Source organism: Rhinolophus sinicus, chromosome 12, assembly GCF_057876585.1.
Source record: "Rhinolophus sinicus isolate RSI-liver-muscle chromosome 12, RSI-T2T, whole genome shotgun sequence".
Lineage (NCBI taxonomy): Eukaryota > Metazoa > Chordata > Mammalia > Chiroptera > Rhinolophidae > Rhinolophus > Rhinolophus sinicus.
Window position 1 is genome coordinate 57,561,816 of NC_142512.1, and position 25,961 is coordinate 57,587,776.

The 25,961-nt window shown below is 53.9% G+C and overlaps 1 protein-coding gene across 4 annotated transcripts; it reads left to right on the forward strand.

Moving 5' to 3' along the window:
* Positions 1 to 785: 785 nt before the first annotated feature.
* On the forward strand, positions 786 to 21,481 carry RAB40B (RAB40B, member RAS oncogene family). Of its 4 annotated transcripts, none has more exons than XM_074319687.2 (6): positions 786 to 1,059; positions 14,638 to 14,758; positions 16,712 to 16,772; positions 17,528 to 17,605; positions 18,347 to 18,569; positions 20,435 to 21,481. In XM_074319687.2, the coding sequence occupies exons 1-6, from the start codon at positions 918 to 920 to the stop codon at positions 20,704 to 20,706; spliced, it is 897 nt and encodes a 298-aa protein (XP_074175788.1). In that variant the 5' UTR covers positions 786 to 917; the 3' UTR covers positions 20,707 to 21,481. The 4 variants fall into 4 exon arrangements, with proteins under 4 accessions (XP_074175788.1, XP_019591212.2, XP_088645051.1 ...); XM_019735653.3 differs by having other exon boundaries at positions 14,698 to 14,758; XM_088788925.1 differs by lacking the exon at positions 17,528 to 17,605.
* Positions 21,482 to 25,961: the final 4,480 nt, after the last annotated feature.

Here is a 25,961-nt window from a genome sequence, read left to right on the forward strand (position 1 = left end):
CGCGCGTCACGGTTCTCCTCAAATCAAACGATTCTTGTGTATTTTGACCCAATAAGGAAGGAAAATGTGATGATACGTCAGAGAGCGGGCACTCGCACGGGAAGGATTTTATTCCGACAGACGCTCCCCAGGTCAGACTCCGGGCACAGAAGGCCTAGCGCCCGCGGCTCGCTAGACAAGGGAAGCGGGGGCGGGAGGCGCCCCACCCTGCCTTGTCCCCCAGCGCCGCACACACACGTGCACCGACGCACACGCGCAGCGGCCACACACGAACACGTGCACACGTGCACCCACAGGCTGCGTCGCTCTGGGACAAGGACAAGGCCCTGGAGGAGCCGCGGGGGACACCGTGAGCTCGCCCCGGATGGAGACCCCTGACTCCAGGCAAACTGGCCCGCGCGTCCAGGCCACCCGTCTGCCTACCGAACCGGCCCTCGGCACCCCCGCCGGCCCACGCAGCAGAGAAAACGCCCGGCCAAACCTCTGCTCGCCCGGCACCGCGTGGGCTGCGAGAGCAGCGTGCCCAGCCCTGCCCTCTCGGGCTCCGCCCCGCCCCGCCCCCGGACTTCCATTGGCTGTGGCAGTAGCGTCACTGCTCTCGGCCCCGCCCATGGCCCACCTCCCGTCCTCTGTAGGCCGCGGCCTTCGCATCCTCCCGGGACTGGCGGGTGAGCGTCAGCCAGGAGGTGGAGACGACGGCCAGATGGACGGGAAGCGCAGCCAATGAACACACGCAGCCGCCCTAGCAACTGCGAAACGCCAATGGCGCGGTGGGGCGGAGCCGCGTGCTGTCAGGCGCGGGGCCGCGGGGCGGCGACGATCCCCGGACAGCAGGTTCGCGCGGCGGCTGTGTGCCCTGCGGTCGCCTCAGTGCGGTCCCGTCGGCCGGGCATGGGCGCGGCGCCGGCGGCGGCACCATGAGCGCCCTGGGCAGCCCGGTCCGCGCGTACGACTTTCTGCTCAAGTTCCTGCTGGTGGGCGACAGCGACGTGGGCAAGGGCGAGATCCTGGCGAGCCTGCAGGACGGCGCAGCCGAGTCACCGTACGGCCACCCGGCGGGTGAGCGCGGGGCCGGGACCGGGGAGGAGCGGGGCTGGGGGTAGCGGGAGTGCGGGGCTCGCGGCGGACCCGTCTCTGTCTGGATCCGGCTGTCACTGCTCCGGCGGCCTCAGCTGCAACCCCGTTTCGCACGTGCGGGACCCAGGCGTCTCGCTGCGGGCCTGGAGTTGGCACAGGGGCGCGTCCTCCATCCTCTCGCTGCGCTCTGCGCGCCGGCGGGAGCGAGCTGCTGGGCGGGCGCGGGAGTCCTCCCGACCTGGCGATGACTGCGGGGCGGCGAGAGTGTGGGGACGACGCGGCCGGGGTTTGGGGAGGTGGCCCCGCAGGGCGACCCACGTGAGCACGACGCATTTGGAAAGAACGCGTGGGGGTTGCGGAGACCGCGGGAGCCGATCCGAGCGTAGGATCCCAGCGCAGCGGGCGAAGCTCCCAGGTGGCGGCTCTTCGCGTGGGTGGGAGGGGAGGGGAGGGAGAGGAGACTCGAGAGCACGAATCCGGAGGCTTCTCCAGGGTTCCCGGCGTGTCCGAGATGCTCCTCGCCGAGGCGGACCGGCCTGGGAAGGCAAGGAACCAAGTGACCCTCGAGAGTGCGGCTGGGGCGGAGGAGGTGCAGGAGAGCGGGTTCCAGGTCGAGGGGAAGCCCAGAGCTGCCAGAGCGCGAGGGCAGCGGGCGGCGCTGAGAGTCCCCGAAGTTTGAGAGCTGCAGCCTGGAGAGGCCATGAAGGGCGGGAAGAGAGGAGAGGAACGCGCGGGGGGCGGAAGCCTGGGCCAGGAGGCGGGAGGGAGGCCAGTCCTGGCCTTTACCAGCACAGCTGCTGTGGTGGTGCAGGTTAAGTGGCCGTGGACGGAAACCCGTGCGTCGTGCGTGCTCACCTTTCCGCTGTCACGCCGGGCGTGTGAACCACATTCCCACCACCGACCCTAGCGCTCCGTGTCAGGCCACCCTCTCTGTCTCCTGGGCTTGCAGTCTGATTCTGGGGCGCAGAGAAGGGCAGCCCAGGGAGTGGGGTGTCTTCTTATTTTTTAATTTGAAGATCTAATTGGCTTTGTCAAGCCCTCAATGGGGCTCAGTAAGGGTGCAGGACGTCCCTAAAGGGCAAAGGCTGTGGCAGGACCCTGGGCGGGCTGTGTGGGCCTCAGGGGATGTAAAGATGGTCTGCAGAGTCAGCCGGAGGGACCATGAGGTGGAAAAACAGTGGGAGCACGGGAGAATCTTAGGGAGAGTGGCCTGGGGAGAGGGGAGTGGGCAGAGAGCTGGAGAGTTTGAGGTGATGGGCATGAGCTGATGATGAGAGCCTGGATTCATCCTCAAATCACAATGGACAGAAGAGTCACCTGGGGGGGGGGGTCATGAAAATGCAGCAGATTCTGCGTGGCCCACCATGATGCTATTAGCTACACGTGGCTTTGTCAATTTGTGTTAAAATGAAACACAAAAGTTTATATTAGCCGCATTTCAAAGTGCTCAACAGGGATGTGTGGCTAGTGACCTACAGGAGAGCAGAGACATTGGGCTGCTGCACAGCCCTGGAGTTTAAGCTCCAAAAGGGCAGGGATGTTTCCTCCGCAGCTGAGTCCTGGGGGCTGGGGTCAGTGCATGGAGCAGCCACAGTGGAAGTGAAGGAACAAAACATCCACAGACAAAGCGTGGTGCTTTCAAAGCTGTGTGTTTGGGGGAAGGAGCTGCAGAACGCTTTGAATTCTATCGTGATGTGGGGCAAATAGGAATGTGCACAAAATGTTTGTAAGCCTTCTGTCTGCTTGGTTTGAATAAGGGCTTCACTGCGCTTCTGTTGCATTACTTCCTTTTTGTTACATGCTCAACTGAGGACTTCTCAAAAACAATGCTTTCTTCTAAAAGTTTCCCTTGACACAGAGGGAGGACTTCGGCTGAAGGACACTGTCCACAACACCTTTTGTTGTCCACTTGGCTTGAGACACTGCAGAAAAGAACCAGTGTCATCAGTGTGCCCCTCATGGGTTTTGATTGACTGGAAGATTCTTCTAGGGTTAAGAAAAGAGATTATGAAAAACTGTAGGAGGCTGAAATTATTATTGTTATTATTGTTATCATTGTTAATATTATTGTTTTAAAATCACGTTTCATGTCAAAACAATGTGAGTGCTTCTGGCTTTGAGAGGCGTGAGCGTTTTCAGCTTCACGTTTTCATCCCCTCCACCTATGCAGCACCTGAGTTTTGTAGCCTGGGTGTTGTTTTCACATTGCCCAGGTTTAGAACACTCACTTCCATGCTGTAGCTGCAATGGCCGTAATTGCTCAGAAATAACTCACCATTTGAGGATGCAGCACTCATCACCGCCCTTTTACATTCTGTGTCTGTCAGCTCTTTATCTTGCTGTCCCTCTAATTAGCCATTTAATTTTCCATTATTTTCCAGGAAGGGTCCATGAGTATTTCCTGGGTGTTTCCATGTTTGAGACTGTCTGCCCATTGCCTTTATCTTTGAACGATAGCATGGCTGGGTATAATACTCTTAGGTTATGTTTTCATTCCCTCAGCACTTTGTACCTGTCGTCCCACTGTCCCCTGATGTTGGATGTGCTGTGGTAAAGCCTGAAGTCAGCTGATATTTTCCCCCATGTGGGTGATTTGCCTTTTCTTCCTGAATTTCTAAAGAATTCTTACTTTTGCCTCATAGGTCACTAGTTTAACCAGACCACGTCTCAGAGTTGAATAATTAGTGTTGAACTTCTAGTATACTTTGTACTCTTTTAATTTGCACATTTTTTTTTTTTTACTTTCAGGGAATTTACTTTATGTCCTTAAAACACCTTCTGTTACATTTGTTGGTGTTTTCACTTCAAGGACACCAGTTGTATTAGCTTCTTACTGCTGCTGGGCAAATTGCTACACACTTAGTGGCTTAAAGCAACATAATTTTATTAACTTACAATTCTGGGCTCAAGTCAACACAGCCTCACTGGGCTAAAATCAAGGTGTGGGCAGGGCTGAGTTCCTTTCTAGAGGTGCTAGGGCTTTTTGTTTCCTTGACTTTTCCAAATGCAAGAATCTACTCACATTGCTTAGTTTCTGGCTCCTTCTTCTTCCTTCAAAGCCAGCAATGGCCCCTTAAGTCCTTTGTCAGAAATATGTATTGTGGACACCCACTCTCATCTGTGTTTTGCCCTTTCACTCCTTTGACAGAGTGTTTGGATAAACAGAAGCCCTTAACTTTAACACAATCCAGTGGTCACTGTGTGTGGTTAGGGCTTTGTCCCGGGCGGCAAGGCTCTGCCTGCACCTGGCTGAGTCCTTCTCATGTCATATCACCCTGACACTGACTCTCTGCCTCCATCTTTACTTTTAAGAGCTCTTGTGATTAATTACATGGTGCCCATCTTGATAATCCAGGGCAACCCCCAGGATAATTTTAAGGTGAGCTGGTTCGCAAACTTTATTCCATCTGCTACGTTCACCCCCCTTTTCCATGCAACCTAACATATTCACAAATTCAGGATATTAGGACATGGGTACCTTTGGGGGGACATCATGCTGCCGACTGTACCAATTATCCTTATGTTGGATCATTTTTATTTGTCTTCCATATCCATTCACTTTGTTCTAATTGCTTTGCTCTTTTTTGTCTTTCTCTTCTGGATTTCTGTGATTATCTCACACCTTTCTTATTTCTTGGTAATTTTGATTTTAGTAAACCATTTCTAATTTATTATATTAGGTCAGTAACGATGTTTGGGTGTGCAATTTTTTCCCCCTTACTTTACAATTTCCCTTTTTTTCAATTTTTAAAAATTTCTTTAGAAAATTCATTTCAATTAAAAAAACCTCTTCTTTGAACTCTTATTTTACCACCTTAATGTTTTTATTAAGCAGTTTTATTGCGTGAATTGGGATGGATTTCTTTCTGTTCCTTGGCTCATGTTTTCTTTTAGGTTGGGTTGTCTCTTTTTCCTTTCTTTTATAACCTTTTCCTGAAGTATGGAATGCATATAGACAAAGGTACATGTTGTAATTGCATAGCCCCATGAATTCTCACAAACCTAACACTCATGTAGCCGGCACCAGATTAAGAAACAAAACACGATCTCGAGCCCCAGGCTGTGCTCCATCACCACCCTGGCCTCAGCAGACCCACGGTCCCAACTTCTAGCAGCGTAGTGTGGTTTTGCCTGTATTTATTCTGCATAAAAGTGAAGTCATACACTTACTGCCCCTCTTGCTCCATGATGCGTGGGGCAGGCTTCATGTCACGTGTGTCATAGCCCTGTGTGAATACACCATGGTTTACTTATCCAGCCTGCTGGGGATGGGTATTTTGGTGCTTTCCAATCTCTGACCATTAGAGTTAGCTCTGCTCTGAAGGAATATTCCTGTTAGTGTCTTTGGGCATCCATAAGATGTGTTCCTGTCGGAATAGACCTAAAGCTGGAATGGCTGAGTATTAGACACGTGTGTATGCAGATGTTTAGCTTTGGCAGGTACTCCCCAGGCATTTTCCAGTTTATACTCCCTCCAGTAAAGAACGGGGGTTCTGGTGGCTCACAGCCCCACCCACACTTGGCATGCGCTCTCTTCTGCATTCCGGCCATTCTGGAAAGCGTGTAGTTGAATCTGCAATTTTCTGATGACTGATGAGATTGAACACCTTTTTATGTTTATTTGGATTTCCTCCTTTGTAAAATGTCTGAGTCTTTTGTCTGTTTTCCCTATTAGGTTGAATTTTTTTTGTTGATTAGTAGGAGTATTTTAAAAATATGTTCTGGCCACGAGTCCTTTGTCAGAAATATGTATTGTGGACACCCACTCTCACCTGTGTTTTGCCCTTTCACTCCTTTGACAGAGTGTTTGGATAAACAGAAGCCCTTAACTTTAACACAATCCAGTGGTCACTGTTTGTGGTTAGGGCTTTGTCCTGGGTGGCAAGGCTCTGCCTGCACCTGGCTGACAAAGCTGCTCTCCCGAGAAAGCCCTGCTGTTACTGTTGCACCTTCGACAGTGATGGCTGCTTTCTGGCTGGAATGAGGGTTCAGGTCGGGGTCAAGACACAGTTCTTTCCCAGTGGATATCCAGTTGGAGAGACTGGCTTTCCCTGCACTGTGCTGTCTCCGAGGCCACAGCCCGGGACCGCACCACCTCGTTCTGGCTCTGTGCCATGGGCGAGCAGTCTGCCTGTGTGCCAAGCACACGTGGGCTCTCTGCTTTGCTGGTGGGTCTGCCCTGGGCTGGCCCTTTGTGATGCTGCATTTCCCTGCATCCTGCTCACACTGAGGCGGCTCCACCCGCGTGTCTTCCTGGCTCTGACACAGTGTGGTGAGGCCTGGCTTCTCTATCTTGGGCCCACAGCTGGAGGGAAGGGCCATGGATGCCAGACTGTCCTGCAACCTGAGCACAGGGGAAGGACCAAGAGGGCGTGTTCCAGTTCATTCCCTGGGGCTGTGGCCCCACTGAGGTTGCACTGCCCTGGGAGAGGGTCTCCGTTCTTGCAGTGACATCTCACACTTCTGGTCCTGCCCCTTCCCTGCTGGCCCTGGAGCCTCACTTTGGTCTCCTCTTGAAGTCCTGCTTCTCCCAGGCAGAAGTGGAGAGAAAAAGGCCTCAGCAGCCAGACTCTGGGAGAGCAGGCGGGGTCCGGGCCGCAGCTGCGCTGCCTGTCTGCCGACCCGGGTCTCCTGCCTCCCCCTGGCTCCACTGGTGATGTCCCCGCCGCCTGCTCGGTGCCCTTCCCTTGGCTCATTGCTGATTTCATTAGTGATGGGGGGAGGGAAGTAGATCAAACTGACACTTAATGCTACAATCTCTTGCCTCCCATTCCCCTCCGCCCCCCAGGAGACTGTCTTCTCTGACTACATTCTCCTGGCTGGTTCTCCAACTCCCTTTCCCCGCAGGAAAATCCCATCTTTCTGTTTCATTGTTGCTGAGAGCTAATAATAACTCCCATTTATTGGGAATGAAGGGCCCAGTGAGGGTCACTCCCTCAAGATCACAGAGCGTCTCATAGCTGGAGTGTGGACGAGGGGCGGGTGCGGGGCCCCGCTGCTGATCACACCCTCTGCAGCCCCCCAGGTTTAGAAAAGGCTCAGAGAGGTGCTTTCCTTCCCGCAAAGCAGCAAGGCGTGTCAAAGCTATTTCCCTAAAGTGCCCCTGGTGTGGGTTTTCTCCTTTCTCTCTGCCTCACGCACAGGCCCCACCAGGAGCTGTGGGTTCTCTCCCCGCTCACTGCCTGTGTGACGGTGCCCACAAGGTGGGTTTGCTGGGTTTACAGCTGCTTTGCTGGTTTCCCTTGGCAACCACTTGAAGATAGATTTAAGGTGCGATTTGTCAAGTCGTCTCTGTCGGGTCCTGCTTTACTGTCTTCCGTCTACGTGACGGAGTGACTCCTTGGAGAAGAGACGTCTTCTCTTCACCTTCCCGGCAGCCTTGTGGACACTCCATACCTTGTTTTAATGCATTCGGTTTTTTTAATTATGTTGTAAATGCTTCCACATATTTGAACATAACAAAATTGACTTTGTATCAGACTTTCTGTTAGAAGCCTTTAGTTGAGCCCTGCGTCCTCTGTGTCCGGTGAGGTCCCCTCCCTGCAGTGGTCACCGCACCTTTAGTCCGACCTCCCCAATGCAGGGCAAGCCTGATTTCGGGTGAGGGGCAGTGAGGGGTCAGAACCGGCCAGCCCAGGCTCCTCCCGGGTAGAGGGTCAGCTCCCAGGGCTGGAGGCCCACTCGCCGCCCCGTGTTCTCTGTCACTGGCAGCGGGCACCACAGCCAGGTGTCCTGCCTGCTCACCGGCCCAGGAGCTCAGGTTCCCCAGCACCGAGCCCTTTGGGGTGAAGAGAAGCAGCAGGGCATGTGGGAGGTGGCGGGGGCATCAGCCAGCATTTGCAAGCCGTGGGCCACTGCATGTGAAGAGATTTTTTTTTGGGGGGGGAACCGTTTTTTGCAACTTTCTCCCCAGGCTTCTTCAGCTTAATTGGCTGCAAAAGATCTGTGTATGAGCCCAAACTGGGAAGACGTGCAGTGCCCAGGGGGCTTGGGCTTAAAACTATCAGAGATGTAGATTTTATCACATCCGAACAAACCATGTAAAAGGCAGTCCTGTTCTGACAGCAGGTCCCAGGGGCTGGGCAGGGTTACCTCCTTCCGGGGGCCTGACCACATTCCCCACTAGCCCTGGAAGGCTGTGCTGTCCACCCACAGGTTGTCACAGGAGCTCCAGCGTCTCCAAAGCTGGTCCCACTGTCTGCATCATGCCGGCTGCGGTGCCTCCAGCGTCTTGGTCAGCTGTGTGCCCTGCCTGCCCGAGATGCTGCTCTCCAGGTTCTTGAAGTGGGTCAGTGCCCCTTGCTTGGTAAACAGAATCACCTGTTCAGTTCTGGAGATACTGCTTGACGGGACTGGCATTTTGTCTGGTGGGGGAAAAAAGTGAAAACAAGTGAGCAGAGGTAGAATCATAATCACACACATTAAACTCAGGCTGACCCTAATCCATCCGGTTAAAAGTTGTCTCAATAGGAAAAAGGAATGGGTAGGTGTGAGGAACATGCAGCTCCCTCTTAGATGAAGAAACACCATCAGGAAGTTAAACTTGTTTCTTCCGGTTTACCGTGATGTGCATGTTCCAGAAGATGGACCACGGATGCATAGTGTGGGTTTAAATAATTTAAACCACATGGGCTTGCTGTCCGAGAGACGCAAAGCCAGCATCGTCAGACTCGGGGACAGTTAGGGGACGGACGGGAGCCTGCCCTGGACCTCCCCTCTTTCTGGGTGTTGGCCGGCGGGGAGCGGGTGGTGGGAGGCGGGGGTTGCAGTGGCTGTTGTGTTGGACGGTGTATTCATTTCCACAAATGGGAAGGCCAGCGGTCTGAGGCCTGCGGAGGCTCCCGGGGACGGTCCCGGTCCAGCTCTGGTGTTGCTGGCACCCTTGGCGTCTCGGGCTTGTGCCAGCACCGGAATCTCCGCCACCCTCACTGCACGGCCTTCTCCGAATCTCCCCGTCCTCGTCAGGGCACCGGGCATCGGATTAGGGCTCACTCTAGTTCAGTGTGACCTCAACAAGCTTGATCACATCTGCAAAGACCCTATTTCCAAAAACTGCCACATTCACAGGTTCCAGGTGGATGTGGATTTTGGGGGATGCTGTTCAGCCCAGAACCGATAGTGACACTGCCAAGATGCACGGTTTCCTTTTCATGAAGGAAGAACTGGGAACCCAGGCCCCCCGTGGGAATTCCCTCTTCTCATAGCTTCTGGCCTGGAATTTCCTGCCTTATCTGTTCTGTTCCCCGCCATGGGCTGGGCGCGGTGGGGGCCATGTCCCGGGACCAGCCCGAGGCGGGCTGCATGTCCAAGTTTGTCCATGGGACCCCATGGGTGACACCAGGTTCATCTTGCTAAGTCACCTCATTAAAAAGGAGCCGGGTGGATTGTGCAGAGAGCCGAGTAACTGCCTCCAGTGTGGGGTCCTCTGGTGAGGCACTCGTCAAGTCCCCCGCTATTTAGAAACACCAGGGAGCCCCCGAGGGTGGGCGTAGGGCGCCTGTAGCGAAGCTGGGAGCCTGTCCCTGGGCCCCGGGGCCTCCCTGCTTCTCCCACGCAGAGCCCCAATATCCTGCCCTTGCCACCCCCCACCCCCTTCTTATCCGAGAAGCCAGGCAGAGTCGGCTTCTGGGCAGGAGACCTATGTGCATATTTTTGAGGTGAAAGTCACACACTATAACACAAACCGTTTTGATGTGCAAAGCCGAGTGACGTGTGGCATGGTCACGTGTGCAGCCCCCACACTCCTGGTGGCAGAACATTCCTCACCCCCAAAGGAAGCCCCTGCCCCAGCCCCGGGCGCCGCCGGTCTCCTTTCAGCATAAGACACATTTCTCAGAAGTCAGGCTCTCAGACATGAATCGGTTTGTGAATGGCATTGAACCCACATTCACACCAGGAGCAGGTCTTCCTCTGTGATGGCTCGTGTGGTGTCTGCTTACTCACTGATGGAATTAGGCAGGTCGGGGGACTGACCTGGGCCACCAAATTATTTATTCACCATGTGGAGCTAAAAGTGTGCAGTGGCTTGGCAAATGACGTGCCCTCTTTCCTTAAGAAGGCTAAAATTATCTCTTCTTGCCTCTGTTATTCTGACTCACTCGAACATTCCGACAGACTTTGTTCGAGAAGTTTCGTGTATTTTTATTTCATTTTTGATGGACAGAGTTGTTGAGGAGTTAGCAAAGGCAGCGAATGTGAATTATACACTGACGCTATGACTGCCCAAAATGATAGGTTCTCAGGAACCAAAATGTGAGGTCCCACATCACAGAATCAGAGAAGAGGGCATAAATATGAAAAGAGCAAACACATAAGTGGGAGAAAACATAAAAGAAAACATTGCAGAGAATAAAAGAGAATGGTCCAAAAATAAGTTTATGGAGAAAAGCAGTTCTTCTCGCAGTGGGACCTTGAACCTGGCGGTGAAGGGGTATGATTTGGGAGTTTCTCTGTGGCAGGCACAGCTGTGTTAGAGGGTCTGTCCTCTGGAAACCAGAGGTCTGGGGAAGACTAGAGCTTTTGCTGGGTTGAGGCTGCTGCTGATGGTAGGCACAAGACTTTATGTAGTTGTGGCAAGTGTGTCCTACCTGGTGGCAGGGGAAACTGAGGCACAGGGGAGCATGAGGAGGTGGCTGGTTGTCAGGACTGGGATTCGGTCCTGGGCACAGTCCTACATAGGGAACCGGTGGGCAACCCCACTGAATTAGTCCATCTCTGGGCTCACCTTTCCTGCCTGGTGAGACCAACCTGCATAGCCAGTGGGGTGGCAGTGTGTTTTTCACACTTCATCTCCCACCCACTGCCCTGCTCTGCCCTGTCCCAGATTCTCAGTTACAGGGGGAAAGGGAGGTGCCATGTCTGGGAGGGGGCCGCACAGCTGGACAGGTGGACGCAGAACAAGGTTGGGAGTCCCCGCCCGAGAGGAAACTGGGGCTGTGGAGGCCACATGGGCCTGAGTCGTTCCTACCACATGAGTGAGCAGCGAGCTATCGAGCTATCGCCTGCGTGACCCCTGCTGCCAGGGTTGTCTGCTGAGGGCAGGTTACTTCCTCGGGTTGTTCTGGAGGAGTGCCACCAGAAGAGGTCACGTGATGGCTAATAATTAAGTCACCACTGTCAGTTACATTTTCTTTTAAGTACTTGTTTACTGTTAGTGAAGTTCGGGAACGTGGAGCTTATTGTACTTCTCTTTGGGAAGACGTTAAAATGCATCTTTTGTAGCTTTTCCCAGGATTCGTGTGTCAGACATTCTCTGTCCCTTTCTCTAGTCACACTGCTTCCTGGGTTTTCTATCAGACGGGGCATTTTTGGTGCAAATGAAAAAATCAGTTCAAAGTGGCTTAAGCGAAGAGGAGCCTGCAGCCTTAGGTGCAGGAAGCTGGGGGCAGGGCGGGCTTCAGGCACGGCTGGGTCCAGGCTCTGGCCATTCAGGAGTCTCTCTATTGTTCTTGCCCCTGCCTTCCAAGAGGTGGATCCAGACTGTGTTCAAAGGAGCAAGACTCACTCTGACACGTGTGTGACTTCCCAACTGGGACTGGAAGGCAGACCTTAAGGGAACGATATCTGCACGTTTCTGAAGGAGATTTATTTCCCACCTCAACTCTGTGCCCAGCCAAATGCAATGAAGAGTGAGGGCAGACCAGACATTTTCAGACATGCAAAGTCTCAAAAACGATCTTCCACGCACCCTTCTTGGAAAACAAAGGAAGGAATAAGCCAAGAGGGGGAGACTGGGAGCCAGTGGTGGGAGGATGGAGGGCCCAGGCCAGTGATACTGCCGGTCCCCAGTCCCCGGGAAGCAGGACAGACGCTCGGGAAGATGCCCCAGGAGGGGAAACACCTGAATGTTTGGAAGGACTGAGGAGACTTAGATAACGGGTGAGAGTGTGTGGATGAATTACTGAGAAATGCACAGAAAACCAACCGAGTAAACAAAAGGACAACTTTTAACTCCAGTCAAAACAAAATGTACATGAAGGAAAAATAAACACAGAGTCACACATGGTCCAGCTGTGGCTAGTGTTGACTTGGTCAAATTGATCGAAATTTGGATATTGATTTAACTAAAATAGCAACATCGTTTTACAGAGAGAGAGAGGGGGGCAGCTGGCGATAGAGGCGGGGGTGTCGATGAAAGAACTACATTTTCATCTTGAAGGCGGGAAGTCAATCGATGCCTAGCACTGGAAAGTCAGGAGGTAGGAATATAACAATGTTGTTTACACCGCTGGAGACACGCATCAAAGGAAATGATGAAATGATTGAAAAGATGAAAACGAGGGCGGCCCGGGGGGCGGGGGGGGGTTGCTGCTATCTCCACACCAGGTCTCAGGATGACTGACACTTGAAATCGTGCGTATCCGTGACTTTGATGGAAAGAAAAACCAAATGTAGTTTTAAAAACTCACAGGGTGCTTACAAAGACCCTCAGGAATGAATTCTTTTATATTTATGAAGAGTTTTTAAAAATTGTCTGGACCTAAAAAACAAGTACATGAGGACACTTGCTAAATCAAGGTCACCCGCCCAGCCTGGCAGTGGGTTCCTGTCCTCGAGGACAAACGTGAACCACCTGCAGCCTGTGAAGGGTGAGGGTCCCCTCACTGTCTGGAAACAGGCGTGCCGCGGCCAAAGTTCTTTCCAGATGCAAGACTAGATTCCCAAGTGTGCGTGCTGCTTCCTATAGACGGTGCAATCCTTCAGCATTCCAAGGGAAACAAAATGTTTCCCAAAATAACTTGGATGTTGCTAGAATATGTATCTTCTTGAACAAGTACAGTTAATATTCTGCTTTTATTATATACGAATACTTTCTGTTTATTTATTTTGCATACATGTTCCATTTACGTATTACATACACGCATACGTATTCTGTTTGTTTATTATATGCGTGCATGCATGTGTATGTCACACTATATACACCCAGTGCTGACCCCTACAAAGGGAAGGACGTGGGCATTTGAAGTTACCTTCTGGAGAGTGGGGGGAATTTTCAAGGCGTGGGAGACGTCCTTGGCCGTGGCTCCAAAGGGTGATCTCGCAGGGCCTGAAGCTACTGACCTAAACTTTTTGGAAAATCTATGCTGTGCCTTCAAATACAAGGCTGCATGTGTTGTCACTCCCGCCAGGCACATGTCTGGCCCTCAACCACTTCAAAGACAGGAGACTTTATTAATAGGACATTCTTTTCCTTGGGCTTTTTCTGGGTGAGGCGGCATAGTCCAACATTCTGGATCTTTCCAGGGAGCGCGGCAAGCACTTGGAAACGACACTTGTGATGCACATTGGAGGAGCCTGTGCTGGTCGCACTGAGGTTTTCCTCTGGGAGGAGAGCAGCTAAGACCTGACACCCACACCAGGACTCCCCCAGTCAGGCCCTCACAGAGCACTTCTCTCTTCTGTTCCCGGCTGCCTCCCTCCCTCCCGCCAGTGCTTTCCCCTCAGATTTATAATCCCAAAGTCAGCTGTACTTGTCCAAACATTCAGTCTGATCACGTCCCAGAGTGTCTTCAGGCTGGTCTCATGTGGGTCCGTGCGCTTTGAGGGATGCTGTTGGGCACTGAAGCCAGTCAAGGCCCCGAGCTCAGAGGCAGCGGGGTCCTGGTGCCTGGAAACTGCCTGGCATCTGCCTTCTGGAAGCGGACTCTCCTTTCTTGCTTTCTGTACTCACTTAATAGAAATGCTCTTTCAATGACTTCCCCACTCTCATGGGTCCCGCTGGGCGCTGGCTCTGTGAACACAGGAGGGCTTTCTCAGGGAAGCAGGAAATTGGCTTCTGGTGGAACGGGGAGGAAATTTTCTCCTTTTGAAAAATGTTTATTGCTTTTTCTGATTTTAGAAGAAATACATGTTCATTGAAGAAAGCTTGAAAATAGAGAAATGTTGAAATAAAACGTAGCCCAGAGATTTCTTTTTTGTTTTAATTAAAGTTTATTGGGGTGACAATTGCTAGCAAAGTTACATAGGTTTCAGGTGTACAGTCCTGTAATACATCATCAATATCTCACATCGTGTGTTCACCAAGCCCAGTGATTTCTAGTGACAATTTGGGTCTGGTCCTCAGTTATCCCCTCTGCACATGCGTGCGCACACACACACAAATGCACACCTAAGTTTTGTCTTTGTGTGGTTGAGATAATTCTTCATATCTAATTTCACATTCTACATCTTCTTACTTTACATTCTTAGTGTCATCATTTGGGGGAAACCATCTCGGTGTTTTAGCCGCTTACGTGGGAGCAGTGCTGGGGCAGCTGGAGGAGGGTGGGGGAGGGGTGCGGGAGGAGGTCGGCAGTGACCAGAGGCGAGATGGGATGTCTGCAGGCACCAGGGCTGCAGGACAGCTCATGGGGCTGAAGGCCAGGTCCTACCTCCTCCCTTGGGCAGGGCCAGTGGGGCTGGTGGTGAGAGAGGAGAGGAGAGGTGGAGGCCACTGTGTGGGGGCGAATCTGGGGCAACCCACGGCAGGGTCCAGCCCCACCCCGCCCCTGTAAATGATCTCGTGAATCTGCACTGTGAGAATCCCCCTGCCCTGTGAGAACTTCTTGCCCCGCCCCTCAGAACAGTCTGTGGAAACACTTGGCTGCCAGCCGCATCTAAGCTGCAGACCCTCTTTCATAGGCATCGACTACAAGACCACCACCATCCTGCTGGACGGCCGGCGTGTGAAGCTGCAGCTCTGGTGAGTCGGGCTCATGGCCTCTGTGCAGGCCTGGCCCTGGGCCTGCCACCTGCCGGCCCGAAGCTCCCCAGAGGAGGGGGTGATCCCGTTGTCTGGGCCCCGAAGCTTGAGCCCTGGTCCAGGGGACGGGAACCTGGGCTTTGCGGCCTGGAGTCAGTCCAGAGCCCGTGGCCTCCTTGTGCCTCAGCCTCCCGAGCCCCAGGAGGGGTCACTCCCTGAGGCCCAACCCAGACCCAGGCTGGGTGGGGCCGGCCTGGCTTGCCTTCCAGTGGCTCAGGGCTGCGGCTCCTCCTTGGTCCCCCGCTGCCTGGCTGCCCTGGCTCTGAGCTTCGGGCCACACCCCTGCCCCTGCCCCTCCAGCCCCAGGGTTGGGGTGTAGGGGTTTCCCGCTGTGGCCGATTCCTGGGTGGCCGCACCCCATGCAGCTTTCCTGGCCACTGTCGTCCCCTCTCCTGAGCCACCTGTACGTCTGTCTTCCACACCTTGACTATGCTGGACAACTCCCCAAGCCCCACACACCTCCAGTAGTGGGGAGCCCCTCCTCCTCTGGGCCCCCAACCTGCCCCTTCCAGGGAGCAGCGGGGAAGCCTCTCCGCAGATGTCCCCTCAACGCCCGTCCCTTCCCACTGCCCAGCCTGGGGCCCACCCCCAGCAGCCTGGGTCCGCTCCCACCCTCCCTCCTCCCGCCCTGAGCACTGCAGGGCTTATTCTCCAGTCTGTCCTCCTCTCACTCCTCCGGGACCACCTAAGACCCCCGCTCTCAGCCCAAACTTGCTCGACTCAGGTCAGAAGGCCTCTCACGGGTGACAGCTGCTCCGAGTTTCCTCCTAAAGGTCCAAACCCCACCCCCCATCTAAAACCGGCTCTCAGCTCCCAATTATTTTCTGGTCTGGGCGACCCATCTCAGTCAAAGCCCCACGTCCACCAGTGGATGTGTCTGAAGCCTGGGCGCCCATGTGGGGCCTTCGGCCCAGGGCCAGGTGAGCTGCCCTGACTGCGCCCCAGCATCGAGAGCTCCTACTGGGCAGCAGCCGCAAGCCTCAGTGCACAGCTGGCACAGCTCTCACAGGGCCGTCCTTGCCCACAGACTTTCCAGCAGCTTCCACCACAACTCCTGAGGCCCTGCTGGGGCTGATGGGGCATTCTGATCCATTCAGCACGTGAGGGTCCCTCCCGGCCTCTGCTGCCCCCGTCCCCCAGCCCTGCTGTCCTGAGTGGGGGGGGGGGAGGTCACCACCCACAGGTGACAGGAGAAGTGCTGGTCTCACTGCTCACTGGGCCCACAGACCCACCAGGCGTCCCCGAGGGGTCTCCCCTGGAAACGAGTGTGTTAATGGCCCACACAGACGTGTGTCGGCGTCACCCTCAGACGAGAAGCCATGTGAGACGCCGGGAAACGGCGTCTGCAGGTCCGAGAGCCACCGCTGTGAGCACCAGGACCCATTCTTGTCCTGACTTGTTTCTTGGAGTTGCCGTCCATCCAGGGAGCTCCTGGGTCAGTCCCTCGTGTTGACAAACTTGGGGGCCTGTCGGCCGGGCCCGCTTCATGTGGGTGACTCACAGTTAATTAGAGGTCGAGGGATCCCGCCAGATCCTTCCGCCCGTTCCTCGCCCGTGTGTACCCGCATCCCTTACCACACAGCTTTATCTCCAAATGCCACAACATTTTAAAAACTTAAATTAGATTTATTTAAATGTCAGAATTACAATGTTGAAACCTATCACTAGTTTTTCTGGTTTGACTTACAAAATGACGATTAGAAAAGAGATTGAACCTGTGTCCCGATCATCCAGGGGACCACTGACCGCTGTGTTGGGGTCTTGGGCTTTTGGTGGCACAGCCACCGACTGACGGTTGTAACAGGCATTTTCTGTGGCTCCCGAGTGCAGTGACCTGTTGTCAGGGAGAAGCAAGGTGCCTTCTTACCGGTCTCCAACGCCTTTTCCTTCCAGGGACACGTCCGGGCAAGGGAGGTTTTGTACCATATTCCGCTCCTACTCGCGGGGCGCACAGGTAACGTCCCCCGAGCGGGGAGGTCACACAGACATTCATCCTTAATGGCATTCGGGGACAAGGCAGTTGCGCTTCCTGTGTAAATTGGTGCCAGCGTCTGGCAGTGTGCCCCGCGGGGTTTGGTGGCTCACAGGCCTTCAGCACCGGGGCGATGTGTGTGCGTGTGCACCGTGTACAGAGGCACATGCGTGTTGTGTGTGTTCACATGCATCGTTCTATGCACATGCACACACGTGTGTTCAGAGGTGTACGTGTACACATGCTTATGTGCACGTGTGCCTCTGTGCTTGTACACACGTGCGTGCGGCTATGTGCACATGGATGTGTCTATCCATGTGCCCCGTGTTTGTGTGCATGTTTCCATGTGTGCGTGTGTGTGCGCACCTGTGCTCCTGGTTGCATCTGTGCACGTGCGCATGTGTGTTTGTGACCCTGTGTGTGCATGCGAGCACTCTGTCCAGGGGGTGGGGCTTTGCTCCCCTGAGCTGTGCTCAGCAGCCCCCGTGCTCCTAACCCCTGGAGCAGCTTGTGGATGTGGGCACTTGACTCCCTAACATTCCTGGAGAGTGGAGGGCTCACCAGTGAGCTTATGTGAGAGTGGAGAAATCATATAACTGCTACACCGCTCGTGCTGGAGTAAGGACAGAGCTGTCTCACTGGCTGTGAGTCTGGCTGAGTGGCCACAGGCTGGCGTGTGGTCCAGAGCTGCGCCTGTGTCTGTCCTGTGAGGTCAGCCTGGTCCCCCTCACCCCCAGGGTGCGATCCTGGTCTACGACATTGCAAACCGCTGGTCCTTTGATGGCATCAACCGGTGGATTAAGGAGATTGATGAGGTACGGCTCGGTGCCCATACGGGCTCGTGAGAGTGGGCCGGGGGCTGGGGCTTCAGCAAAGGGGGACATGTCACCTCCCAGCGCAGGATGGGGTCCTCGTGCTGAGGACACGAGGCCCAGGGGTCTGAGCCCTGCACCTGGGCAGGACACAGTTTGTCCTGCTGTGTGGTCAGGTGGATGGACAGGCAGTGACCAAGCTATGCCTGCTGGCACCCTGACCAGCCCAGCTGCCCATGGGGACATGGAGTGGCCAGGACCAAACCCACTGTGTTAGTTTCTGGCAGCTGCTGTAACAAATCACCATAAATTGGGGAGCTTAAAGCAACAGGAATTTATTCTCCCACATTTTGGGGACCAGAAGCCCCACACTTGACATCGCGGGGCTGTGCCCCTCCCAAAGCCCTGGGGGAGGATCCTTCCTGCCTTCTGCAGCCTCTGGGGGCTGCTGGCAGTCCCGGTGTCCTTGGCCTGTAGACATGTCTCCATGTCTGCCTCTGCGGTCAGTTGGCCTTTTTCCTGTGTGTCCTGTGGCCCCTCTTCTTTACAAGGACACCAGTGATTGGCTTAGGGCCCCTGCGATGACTTCATCCTAACTAATGACATCTGTGGAGACCCTCTTTCCAAATAAGGCCACGTGGGTTGGTCAGTGAGAATCTGGGGGGACGCCATTCACCCCAGCACACACGTGCCAACAGCACAAGCTCTCGCGAGTAACTTCCCTGCCTTCCCTCCGCCCACCAGCACGCCCCCGGAGTCCCTAAGATCCTGGTGGGGAATCGCCTGCACCTGGCCTTCAAGCGGCAGGTGCCCACGGAGCAGGCACAGGCCTTCGCGGAGCGCCTGGGCGTGACCTTCTTCGAGGTCAGCTCCCTCTGCAACTTCAACATCACCGAGTCCTTCACGGAGCTGGCCAGGACCGTGCTGCTGCGGCATGGGATGGACCGGCTGTGGCGGCCGAGCAAAGGTGGGCACCACTGGCTGCTGGCCGGCCTCCAGGACGCGCTCGAGACCACGGGGCCCATTCTCGGAGCCAGTGTGTTAAGCTGGAGAGAAATCATCATCACAGCTCACGAGGCATTTCCGAAATCTGCGTGTGCTGAGCTGAAGGCATTAGTGAATTGGGCGTCCGTGGACGTCCGCCATGGGGCAGGGTGGGGGCGCAGGACAGGACCGCCGAGGGGAGTGCTTCCAGGCGACCTTCATGCCCATGGTTTTGGGAAGAGCACATCACATTAGGATTGATTCATTTTCCACTTATTTTGTCTACAAAGGAACTTGGGAAATAGAACTGCATTGGGTGTTTCTAATGTAACATAACTTGCAGTTGGGATATAATATTCAAATTCTTCTGTGTTAATGTATCCAAAAAAGTATGGAAACCTATTGTGAAACAGTGGCTGTCACCATTTTCCTCTGAGTAACGCGTCAGAGTATTACTTTTTTTTTTTGGGGGGGTAAGGGGTAAGGGGAACAGGACTTTATTGGGGAGCAGTGTGCACTTCCAGGACTTTTTTCCCCCCAAGTCAAGTTGTTGTCCTTTTAATCTTAGTTGTGGAGGGCGCAGCTCAGCTCCAGGTCCAGTTGCCATTGCTAGTTGCAGGGGGCACAGCCCACCATCCCTTGCAGGACTCGAGGAATTGAACTGGCAACCTTGTGGCTGAGAGCCCACTGGCCCATGTGGGAATCGAACCGGCAGCCTTCGGAGTTAGGCGCATGGAGCTCTAACCGCCTGAGCCACCAGGCTGGCGGGGCGGCCCAGCATATTACTTTTAAAAGACAAAGAAGGGCAGCTGGTTATCTCAGTTCGTTAGAGCACGGTGCTCTTAACTATAATAAGGTTGCCTGTTCGATCCCCACATAGGCCATTGTGAGCTGCGCCTGAGTGAAACAACCACTTGACTTGGAGCTGATGGGTCCTGGAAAAACACACTTAAAAAAAAAGAGACGAAGAAGACAAAATCTACATTCATTGAATTGGCAGCATAGTGTTGATTGAATGAAATCCCTTCTAAGTCAGGGGTCCCCCACAGCCACTTGAACAGGATTGTTCTGTGCTGTGGAGGTTTTAGCATCACCCCTGGCCCCCTGCCCCCCAGGAGTGAAAACCACAAATGTCTCCAGACACTGCCAGACATCCCGGGGCTCAAGTTGCCCCCAGCTGAGAACCACTGTTCTGAACGAGCTGTTTGTTGGGACCCTTGATTCAAAGTGAACCAAACCCCTGGGTCATGTTTCTTGTCTGACACCTTCAGGGGTCAGGGTGTTATTGTGACTGCAGAGGAGTGAGATGTAATTTCTGCTCCCCTCCTCAACAGGTCCCCAGGAGTGACCCCATCCCCACTCTCACCTGGGCAGGGACCCTGACTCACAAAATGAATGGTGTAGGTGAAACCTGTTACAGCATTCACTTTTCGAGTGCACTCTCAACCGTGTCTTTATAAAGCTAGTTTGTGTTCTTGCCGTCAGCTATCCATCTGAGAAGGGGGTCATCTTTGAACCATGTTTCCTGTAGCCCTCGACCTCTAACACGAACTGTGGTTGCATGAGCCCTGAGGGGAGCTCATTTGTCACCATCTCTCTCCCTCTAGCTCTGCTCATCTCTGAGACCTGCAGGGAGAGGTGGTGGGGTCTAAGGTGATGAAAGCAGGATGGTCTGTCTGGAGTCCTGCCAGGTGCTACCTGTGGGTGGGGGGCAGCACTCAGCCCTGACTTCTCCTAGTGCACCCGCCCCCAAGTCCCGGGAAAGGGGGCAGACAGGCAGGCGGCTGCCCTTGTGGTCGGCCGTGCCAGGCACCCAGGAACTAAGCAGGGTCTTTTTTCTTCCCTAAGTTCTGAGCTTGCAGGACCTGTGCTGCCGAGCGGTGGTGTCCTGCACGCCCGTGCACCTGGTGGACAAGCTCCCGCTGCCCATGGCCTTGAGAAGCCACCTCAAGTCATTCTCCATGGCCAACGGCCTGAACGCCAGGGTGATGCATGGCCGCTCCTACTCCCTCACCACCGGCTCCGGCCACAAGAGGAGCAGCCTGCGCAAAGTCAAGGCCGCCCGCCTGCCCCAGAGCCCGCCCAGACGCTGCGCCAGGAACAGCTGTAAAGTGTCCTAAGGCAGACGCCAGCCAGACGCACGTGGACCCTTCAGGACACTGAGCCGTCTCACGGGACCACGGAGGTCGTTCCAGGTCCGAGAAATGCCGGCCACCTTCTCCCCGTGAGCATGTTACCCCTGCAGGGAAAACAGGCCCCGCGGCTTGACTGCGATGCTTCTATGTGGGTGTGCACGAGGCTCTGGTTTAGGGAAATGGCTACTCTGCTCACCTCCTGATGACACGGAAGTTTGGATGTCACCTCTGCTGTGAGCGCAGCGCAATTGTTTCCTTAACGTAACAGCTTTTGTAGGAACGGTCAGATGTGTGTGATGGGGGTAAATTCAAGGGACTCTGAAAACAGTGCTGGATAGGTCAGAGTCATCAACTTTATGAGGGCCTTTTCGTAACCCTCCTTTTTAACGTCAAAATGCTAATTTATAAAAAGCTGCAGACACATTCGCGGTCATGCACAATAGATCTGCCCAGTGTGTGTGCGAAATGGATTTGATAAAGTTTTTGCTATGTTATTTACTACGTTTTGGGATTAATAAGTGATTTATATGCATATTTTTCTGTAAATCTACTTTTTTTTGTATAAAATGTCCCTCAAGTTATGAAGCTAAGAAAAGAAAATGCCAAAGATATCTGTAGTTATGTTGAACTGAGCCCCAGCAGTTACAGCAGATCAAATCGGCAAGGAAACGTCACTGAGCCGTTCAGGAGGAATGAAGTGAACACTGTACAGCACGTAAGGAATTGTTTCTCAACAATAAATGTGCATTGTTTCTTGGTAGAGTTGTTGGTTGGTTCGTTCCCATTTGCAGTGTTTATATAGCCCTTTATTTCATTTGCTTCCGCTCGTGTTTCAGGTGTCACAGATGAGTGCTCCTACATGGGTGGGGTTGGCAGAAGGCTTTGCTCCTGAACTGTCACCTACTGAAAAAGATCCCTTTTCCTGAAAAGAAATGTAGAGGCAGAAAGTGGGAAGCATGGTTGATGCCTAACAGCACCGAGCAAGGCACCCACCTCCCTCAGTGGGAAATTCGTGCAGGTCACTAGAGCCAGTCCTTGGCAAACCGGCCTCCCAGCTGTCGAGCTGACCCCTGAACAGTGTGGCCTGGCCTTGAACTGTGCAGATCCATCGAAAACCCCGACTACGTGTGGGTCAGCGCAGTTCTAACCTGTGTGGTTCGGGGGCCAGCTTGTACTAAGGAGCGCCTTCTGGTAAAATACCGAGGTGCTCTCGAACCCCCGTCCCCGCCCCCGTGCACGCACAGGTGTCATTAGGCACGCCCCCAACAGACAGGTCCTCACCCGTCACACATAACACCAGGAAGGTGCTGGCTTCACGAAGACCCCGAGCAAGGTCTCTCCTTCCAGGTTGCACCTGTTTGAGGTCTCTCTGGCCGCTGGAGGTTAGAAGGAGGGACTGAAAAATAATAATGACTTGAGATGAGAAAACGCCCAGATGTCCTCAGCTTCCATTAATGGTTTACAGAATTTAGGCAATTTCAGGGCCCCTGACACCAGGGGCAACACGTTTATGCAGACATGATGGCGCCGAGGCCCAGGCTGGTCACGGAAGGCCTGAAGCCAGTCCAGCCCCTTGGGAGGGACAAGAGGACAGCATTAAACCTTGAGGGGACAGGACCTCTCCAGGAGCTGCTGGCCTTGAGGATGTCCTCCAGGGGCTGTGGATGGACAGAGAAGGGAAGGGCTGACCCGCTGACCACAATGCTGGGGGGGGCATCTACCTCCTGCGTTCGCAACCAGGAGAGACACAGGGGACATGCAAGTTGAAAGGAACCCCCTGCAGGGCCTTTTCTCCTCCTCTTTGAAGAGTGTTCGTGAGACCCCGCAGGGAACAGAAGGCGGATGGTGGTAGCTGGTGGCCGATGGCACAGGCTGCCGTGGATGGATCCCTGGCCGCGAGGTTAAACCAGGCCAAGCAGGGTTCTCTTTCCCTCTCCCGTTCCTTTTTGCTTTTGATTGAAGGACTTCTCAGGACGACCACTGGTGCCCTAGAAGGACTGTAATGAAGCGCCCAGAGCCTCTGTGGCTGCAGCTCGCACAGGGCCTGGTGTTCACAGAGCACTCAGGCTGCCAGGGGCCTGGGCCCTCGGTGGGTGGCCTGGGGTGACCAGGAGCTGGAAGGAGGCCCCCACACACCTCTGTAGGGCGTGGGCCCTGGACACCGGGATTTCTGACTGGCTGCCAGAGGATAAATTTCTGTTGTGTGTAACAATTTATCATGGCAGCCCCAGGACACTGACACAACAAGGAAACAGGTCACACTTCACAGAAGTGCTATAGCAAACCAAAGTGGCATTTGTGTGAAATGAAACAGTGGACCCTGAGACAGAATGTACTAGGAAGAAGCAGGCATGCTTTGGTGGTGAATATGCAGAAAGGAGAATTGCGATGCCAACTGAACCCTAAAGCAAACTGCACTCAAACCTTGTTTTCTTGCAGGGCCCTCACTGCTGGCAAAATCTACCCCAAGTATAAACAGACGCACCATAACACGTCCCAGATGTCTGTAATTCTCTTTTCAAGCGTCTGGATTGAAAATGTGTTATGTACAATTATGTCTTCAATTGCTCTGTGAAAATTACTGCCATGCAGAATAATTTCCTAGACACAGAGCTTACAGCTTTGAGGAGGAATTATCTAGGCAAATATTGAATCCAGAAAGAAATGTCAATTACAGGCTCGGTAATATTTGTTTTGCCAAAAGGCGGAGAGATGCTTCCCTTTGGTGGGGAACCACTTTGTCGAAGTGAACGTGGACTTGAGAAGAAACGGAAGCTGCATGTGTCCGGGGAACTGGGGAGAGGTGGCCCAGCTGTTGCAGGAAAGGTGCACCGGTCCCAGAGAAGAAGGTGTGGTGGTGAGCAGAAGCAGCTGTGTCCTTCTGTCCACTACCCACGATGGACATGTTCTTGGCCTTCCCTTCCCCCAGGGCCCCAGGGCTCCAGCCTCTACTGGGGTGTCTGCAGGACGCTGAGCTATTGAAGGATGTTGGCCAAACAGAGTAATCCGGATGATCCAAGCAAAGTCTCAGAGCAGGATAGCTGTGCTGCAGGATGGCGCTTCTGCATGGTGGGCAGGCGGGTCCCAGGCACCGGATGCCTTCCGTACCCTGAGGCCCTGCGCAGAAGCCGTGCTGTGTCCTGGGCTGGCCCTGCCCCTCCTCACTTCCAAGCCTCCTTCCCCCACCAGCCTGATGGTCCCAGCGAAGGTGGAAGGTGGCAGCCTGGCTCCCTCCGTTGCTGTGTTGATGGAATGTCTAGGTCTGTGGCTTCTTTGTTTAGATCTTTGGATTCTCAGATACTTTTCTTCTGAGAAAAGGCTGGCTCCTGCCAGTCAAAGTTTTGGCTTTTGATACTCCTTCCGCTGCTTCTGTCTAGAACTCAAGAGCGGAATATTGCTTTTCACTCCACTTTCCCGCGATAACAATCGAGCCTGCCTGGGCCTGGAGGCCTCCAAGTGGCTGTGGAGAGGAAGACAGAGGTGAAAACGAGGCGTTCCCAAGTCCACCCTGCCCCAAAGGAGTTGCTGTCACTCCAGCCATCACCATCCTAGGTGCTGTCAATGCCATCAGCCAAAGTCCACCAGGAAAGCAGCTGACTCACTGCAGTGAGGGCGTCCTCACCACTTTGAGAAATGGGGGGCATTTCTGTAGCAGGGAAAAGACTTGGGGTAGAGCTTGTGTGAGGTGACTGGGGACTGTAGCAGGAAACCCACTTTGCTCTGTGTTCGATGCCAGTCAGGGGTGCAGGGGCGATTCCGAGATTGCTACCTTAGTCATTCTCATCTAGGTGGGAACACCGAGCAAGGTTAAAGCTGGGGTAAGAAGCGGCAGTAGCTCATGGTCGCCAGGACGGGGTATCTGGGGTTTGGCTGACTTAACACTGCCCCATTCCGGTCTGCATTCATGAGGGTCATCAGTCACAGAGTGACCTCCTCCGGGAGGAGTGGTCATCCGTGGCTGATGTATGTGCCAGAATCTCTGGCTCTCTTTCCCATGCCCTTTGAAGTGATAGGAAGACGTCCACATGGGCCAGGAGTGGACTGAGGCCCACAGATCAGAAAATGCCCATCTGCCCTGACAGAGGCCACCCTCCTTCTCCTGGGGAAGTGCGTTGTGTGGCTCAAAACCAGTCAGCATGTCTGCTGGTTTCTTGATTCCTTGCCCCGAAATTTTATTATTGCTCCGTGTTCCACTTCAGAAACAGGGATAATGAATGGTGGCTTTTTTTTTTTTTAAAGTTTCTAATCACTTTATTAGTGAAATATATCCTATGAAATAACCTTACTTAAAGGCCCTCTTCATGCTGCAAGCGTTTCCTATTGTTGCTGTTTGTATTCTGGGGCTGCTGTAACAAATTTCCATAAGTGGGTGGCTTAGAAAACAGAAATTTATTCTCACAGCTGTGGAGGCCACAAGCACAAACCAGCACTACTGGGTTGAAACTGATGTTGGCAAGGCCGTGATCCCTCCAGAGGCTCCAGGGGAGGGTCCTTCCTGCCTCTTCCAGCTCCTGGGGGCCTCAGGTGGTCCTTTGCTCATGGCCACATCACCCCAATCTCTGCCTCCATCTTCACATGAACTTTTTCCTGTGCGTGTCAGATCTTCCTCTGCTTTCCTCTGTTAAGGATACATGCGATGCATTTAGGGCACATCTGCGTAATCCAGAATAACCTTCCCTTCTCAGATCCTTAATCACACGTGCAAAGATCCTTCTGCCGAAATAAGGTCACGTTTACAGGTTCCAGGGATTAGGACCTGATATTGTTGGGAGCCAGCTACCAAATTACCAGATTCAGTGGCTTAAAACAACACACATTTACTCTCTTACAGTTCTGGAGGGCAGAAGTGCAACGCGACTCTTAGGCGCTAAAATCAAGGTGTCGGCCAGCCTGGTTCCTCTGGAAGCTCCAGCGAGAATCCGTTCCAGGCCTCTTCCAGAAGCTGCCAGCATTCTCGGCTCCTGACTGCACCTCTCCAGTCTCTGTCCCTGTCACACTGCCTCTTCTTTCTTGTTGGCCCTCCTGCGTCCCCGTACAGTGTGATTCCACTGAGGGCCCACCTGGATAATCCACCAGGCTAACCTCCTGTCTCAGGGTCCTTAGCCCCACCTGCAAAGTCCCTTCTGCTCTACCAGGTAACATCCTCACAGGTTGCAGGAGTAGGACCTGGACACTGTTGGGGGCCGTTGTTCAGCAGACCACATGTACCCACACGTGCCCCTCGCCTACGGCAGGCGCTC

Excerpts from the sequence above, each read along its gene's own strand:
- RAB40B (XM_074319687.2), top strand. The coding sequence starts at position 918 with ATGAGCGCCCTGGGCAGCCCGGTCCGCGCGTACGACTTTCTGCTCAAG. Across the intron at positions 16,773-17,527 it reads CCTACTCGCGGGGCGCACAG|GGTGCGATCCTGGTCTACGA; the intron begins GTAACGTCCCCC and ends CCTCACCCCCAG. Across the intron at positions 18,570-20,434 it reads GCTGTGGCGGCCGAGCAAAG|TTCTGAGCTTGCAGGACCTG; the intron begins GTGGGCACCACT and ends TTCTTCCCTAAG.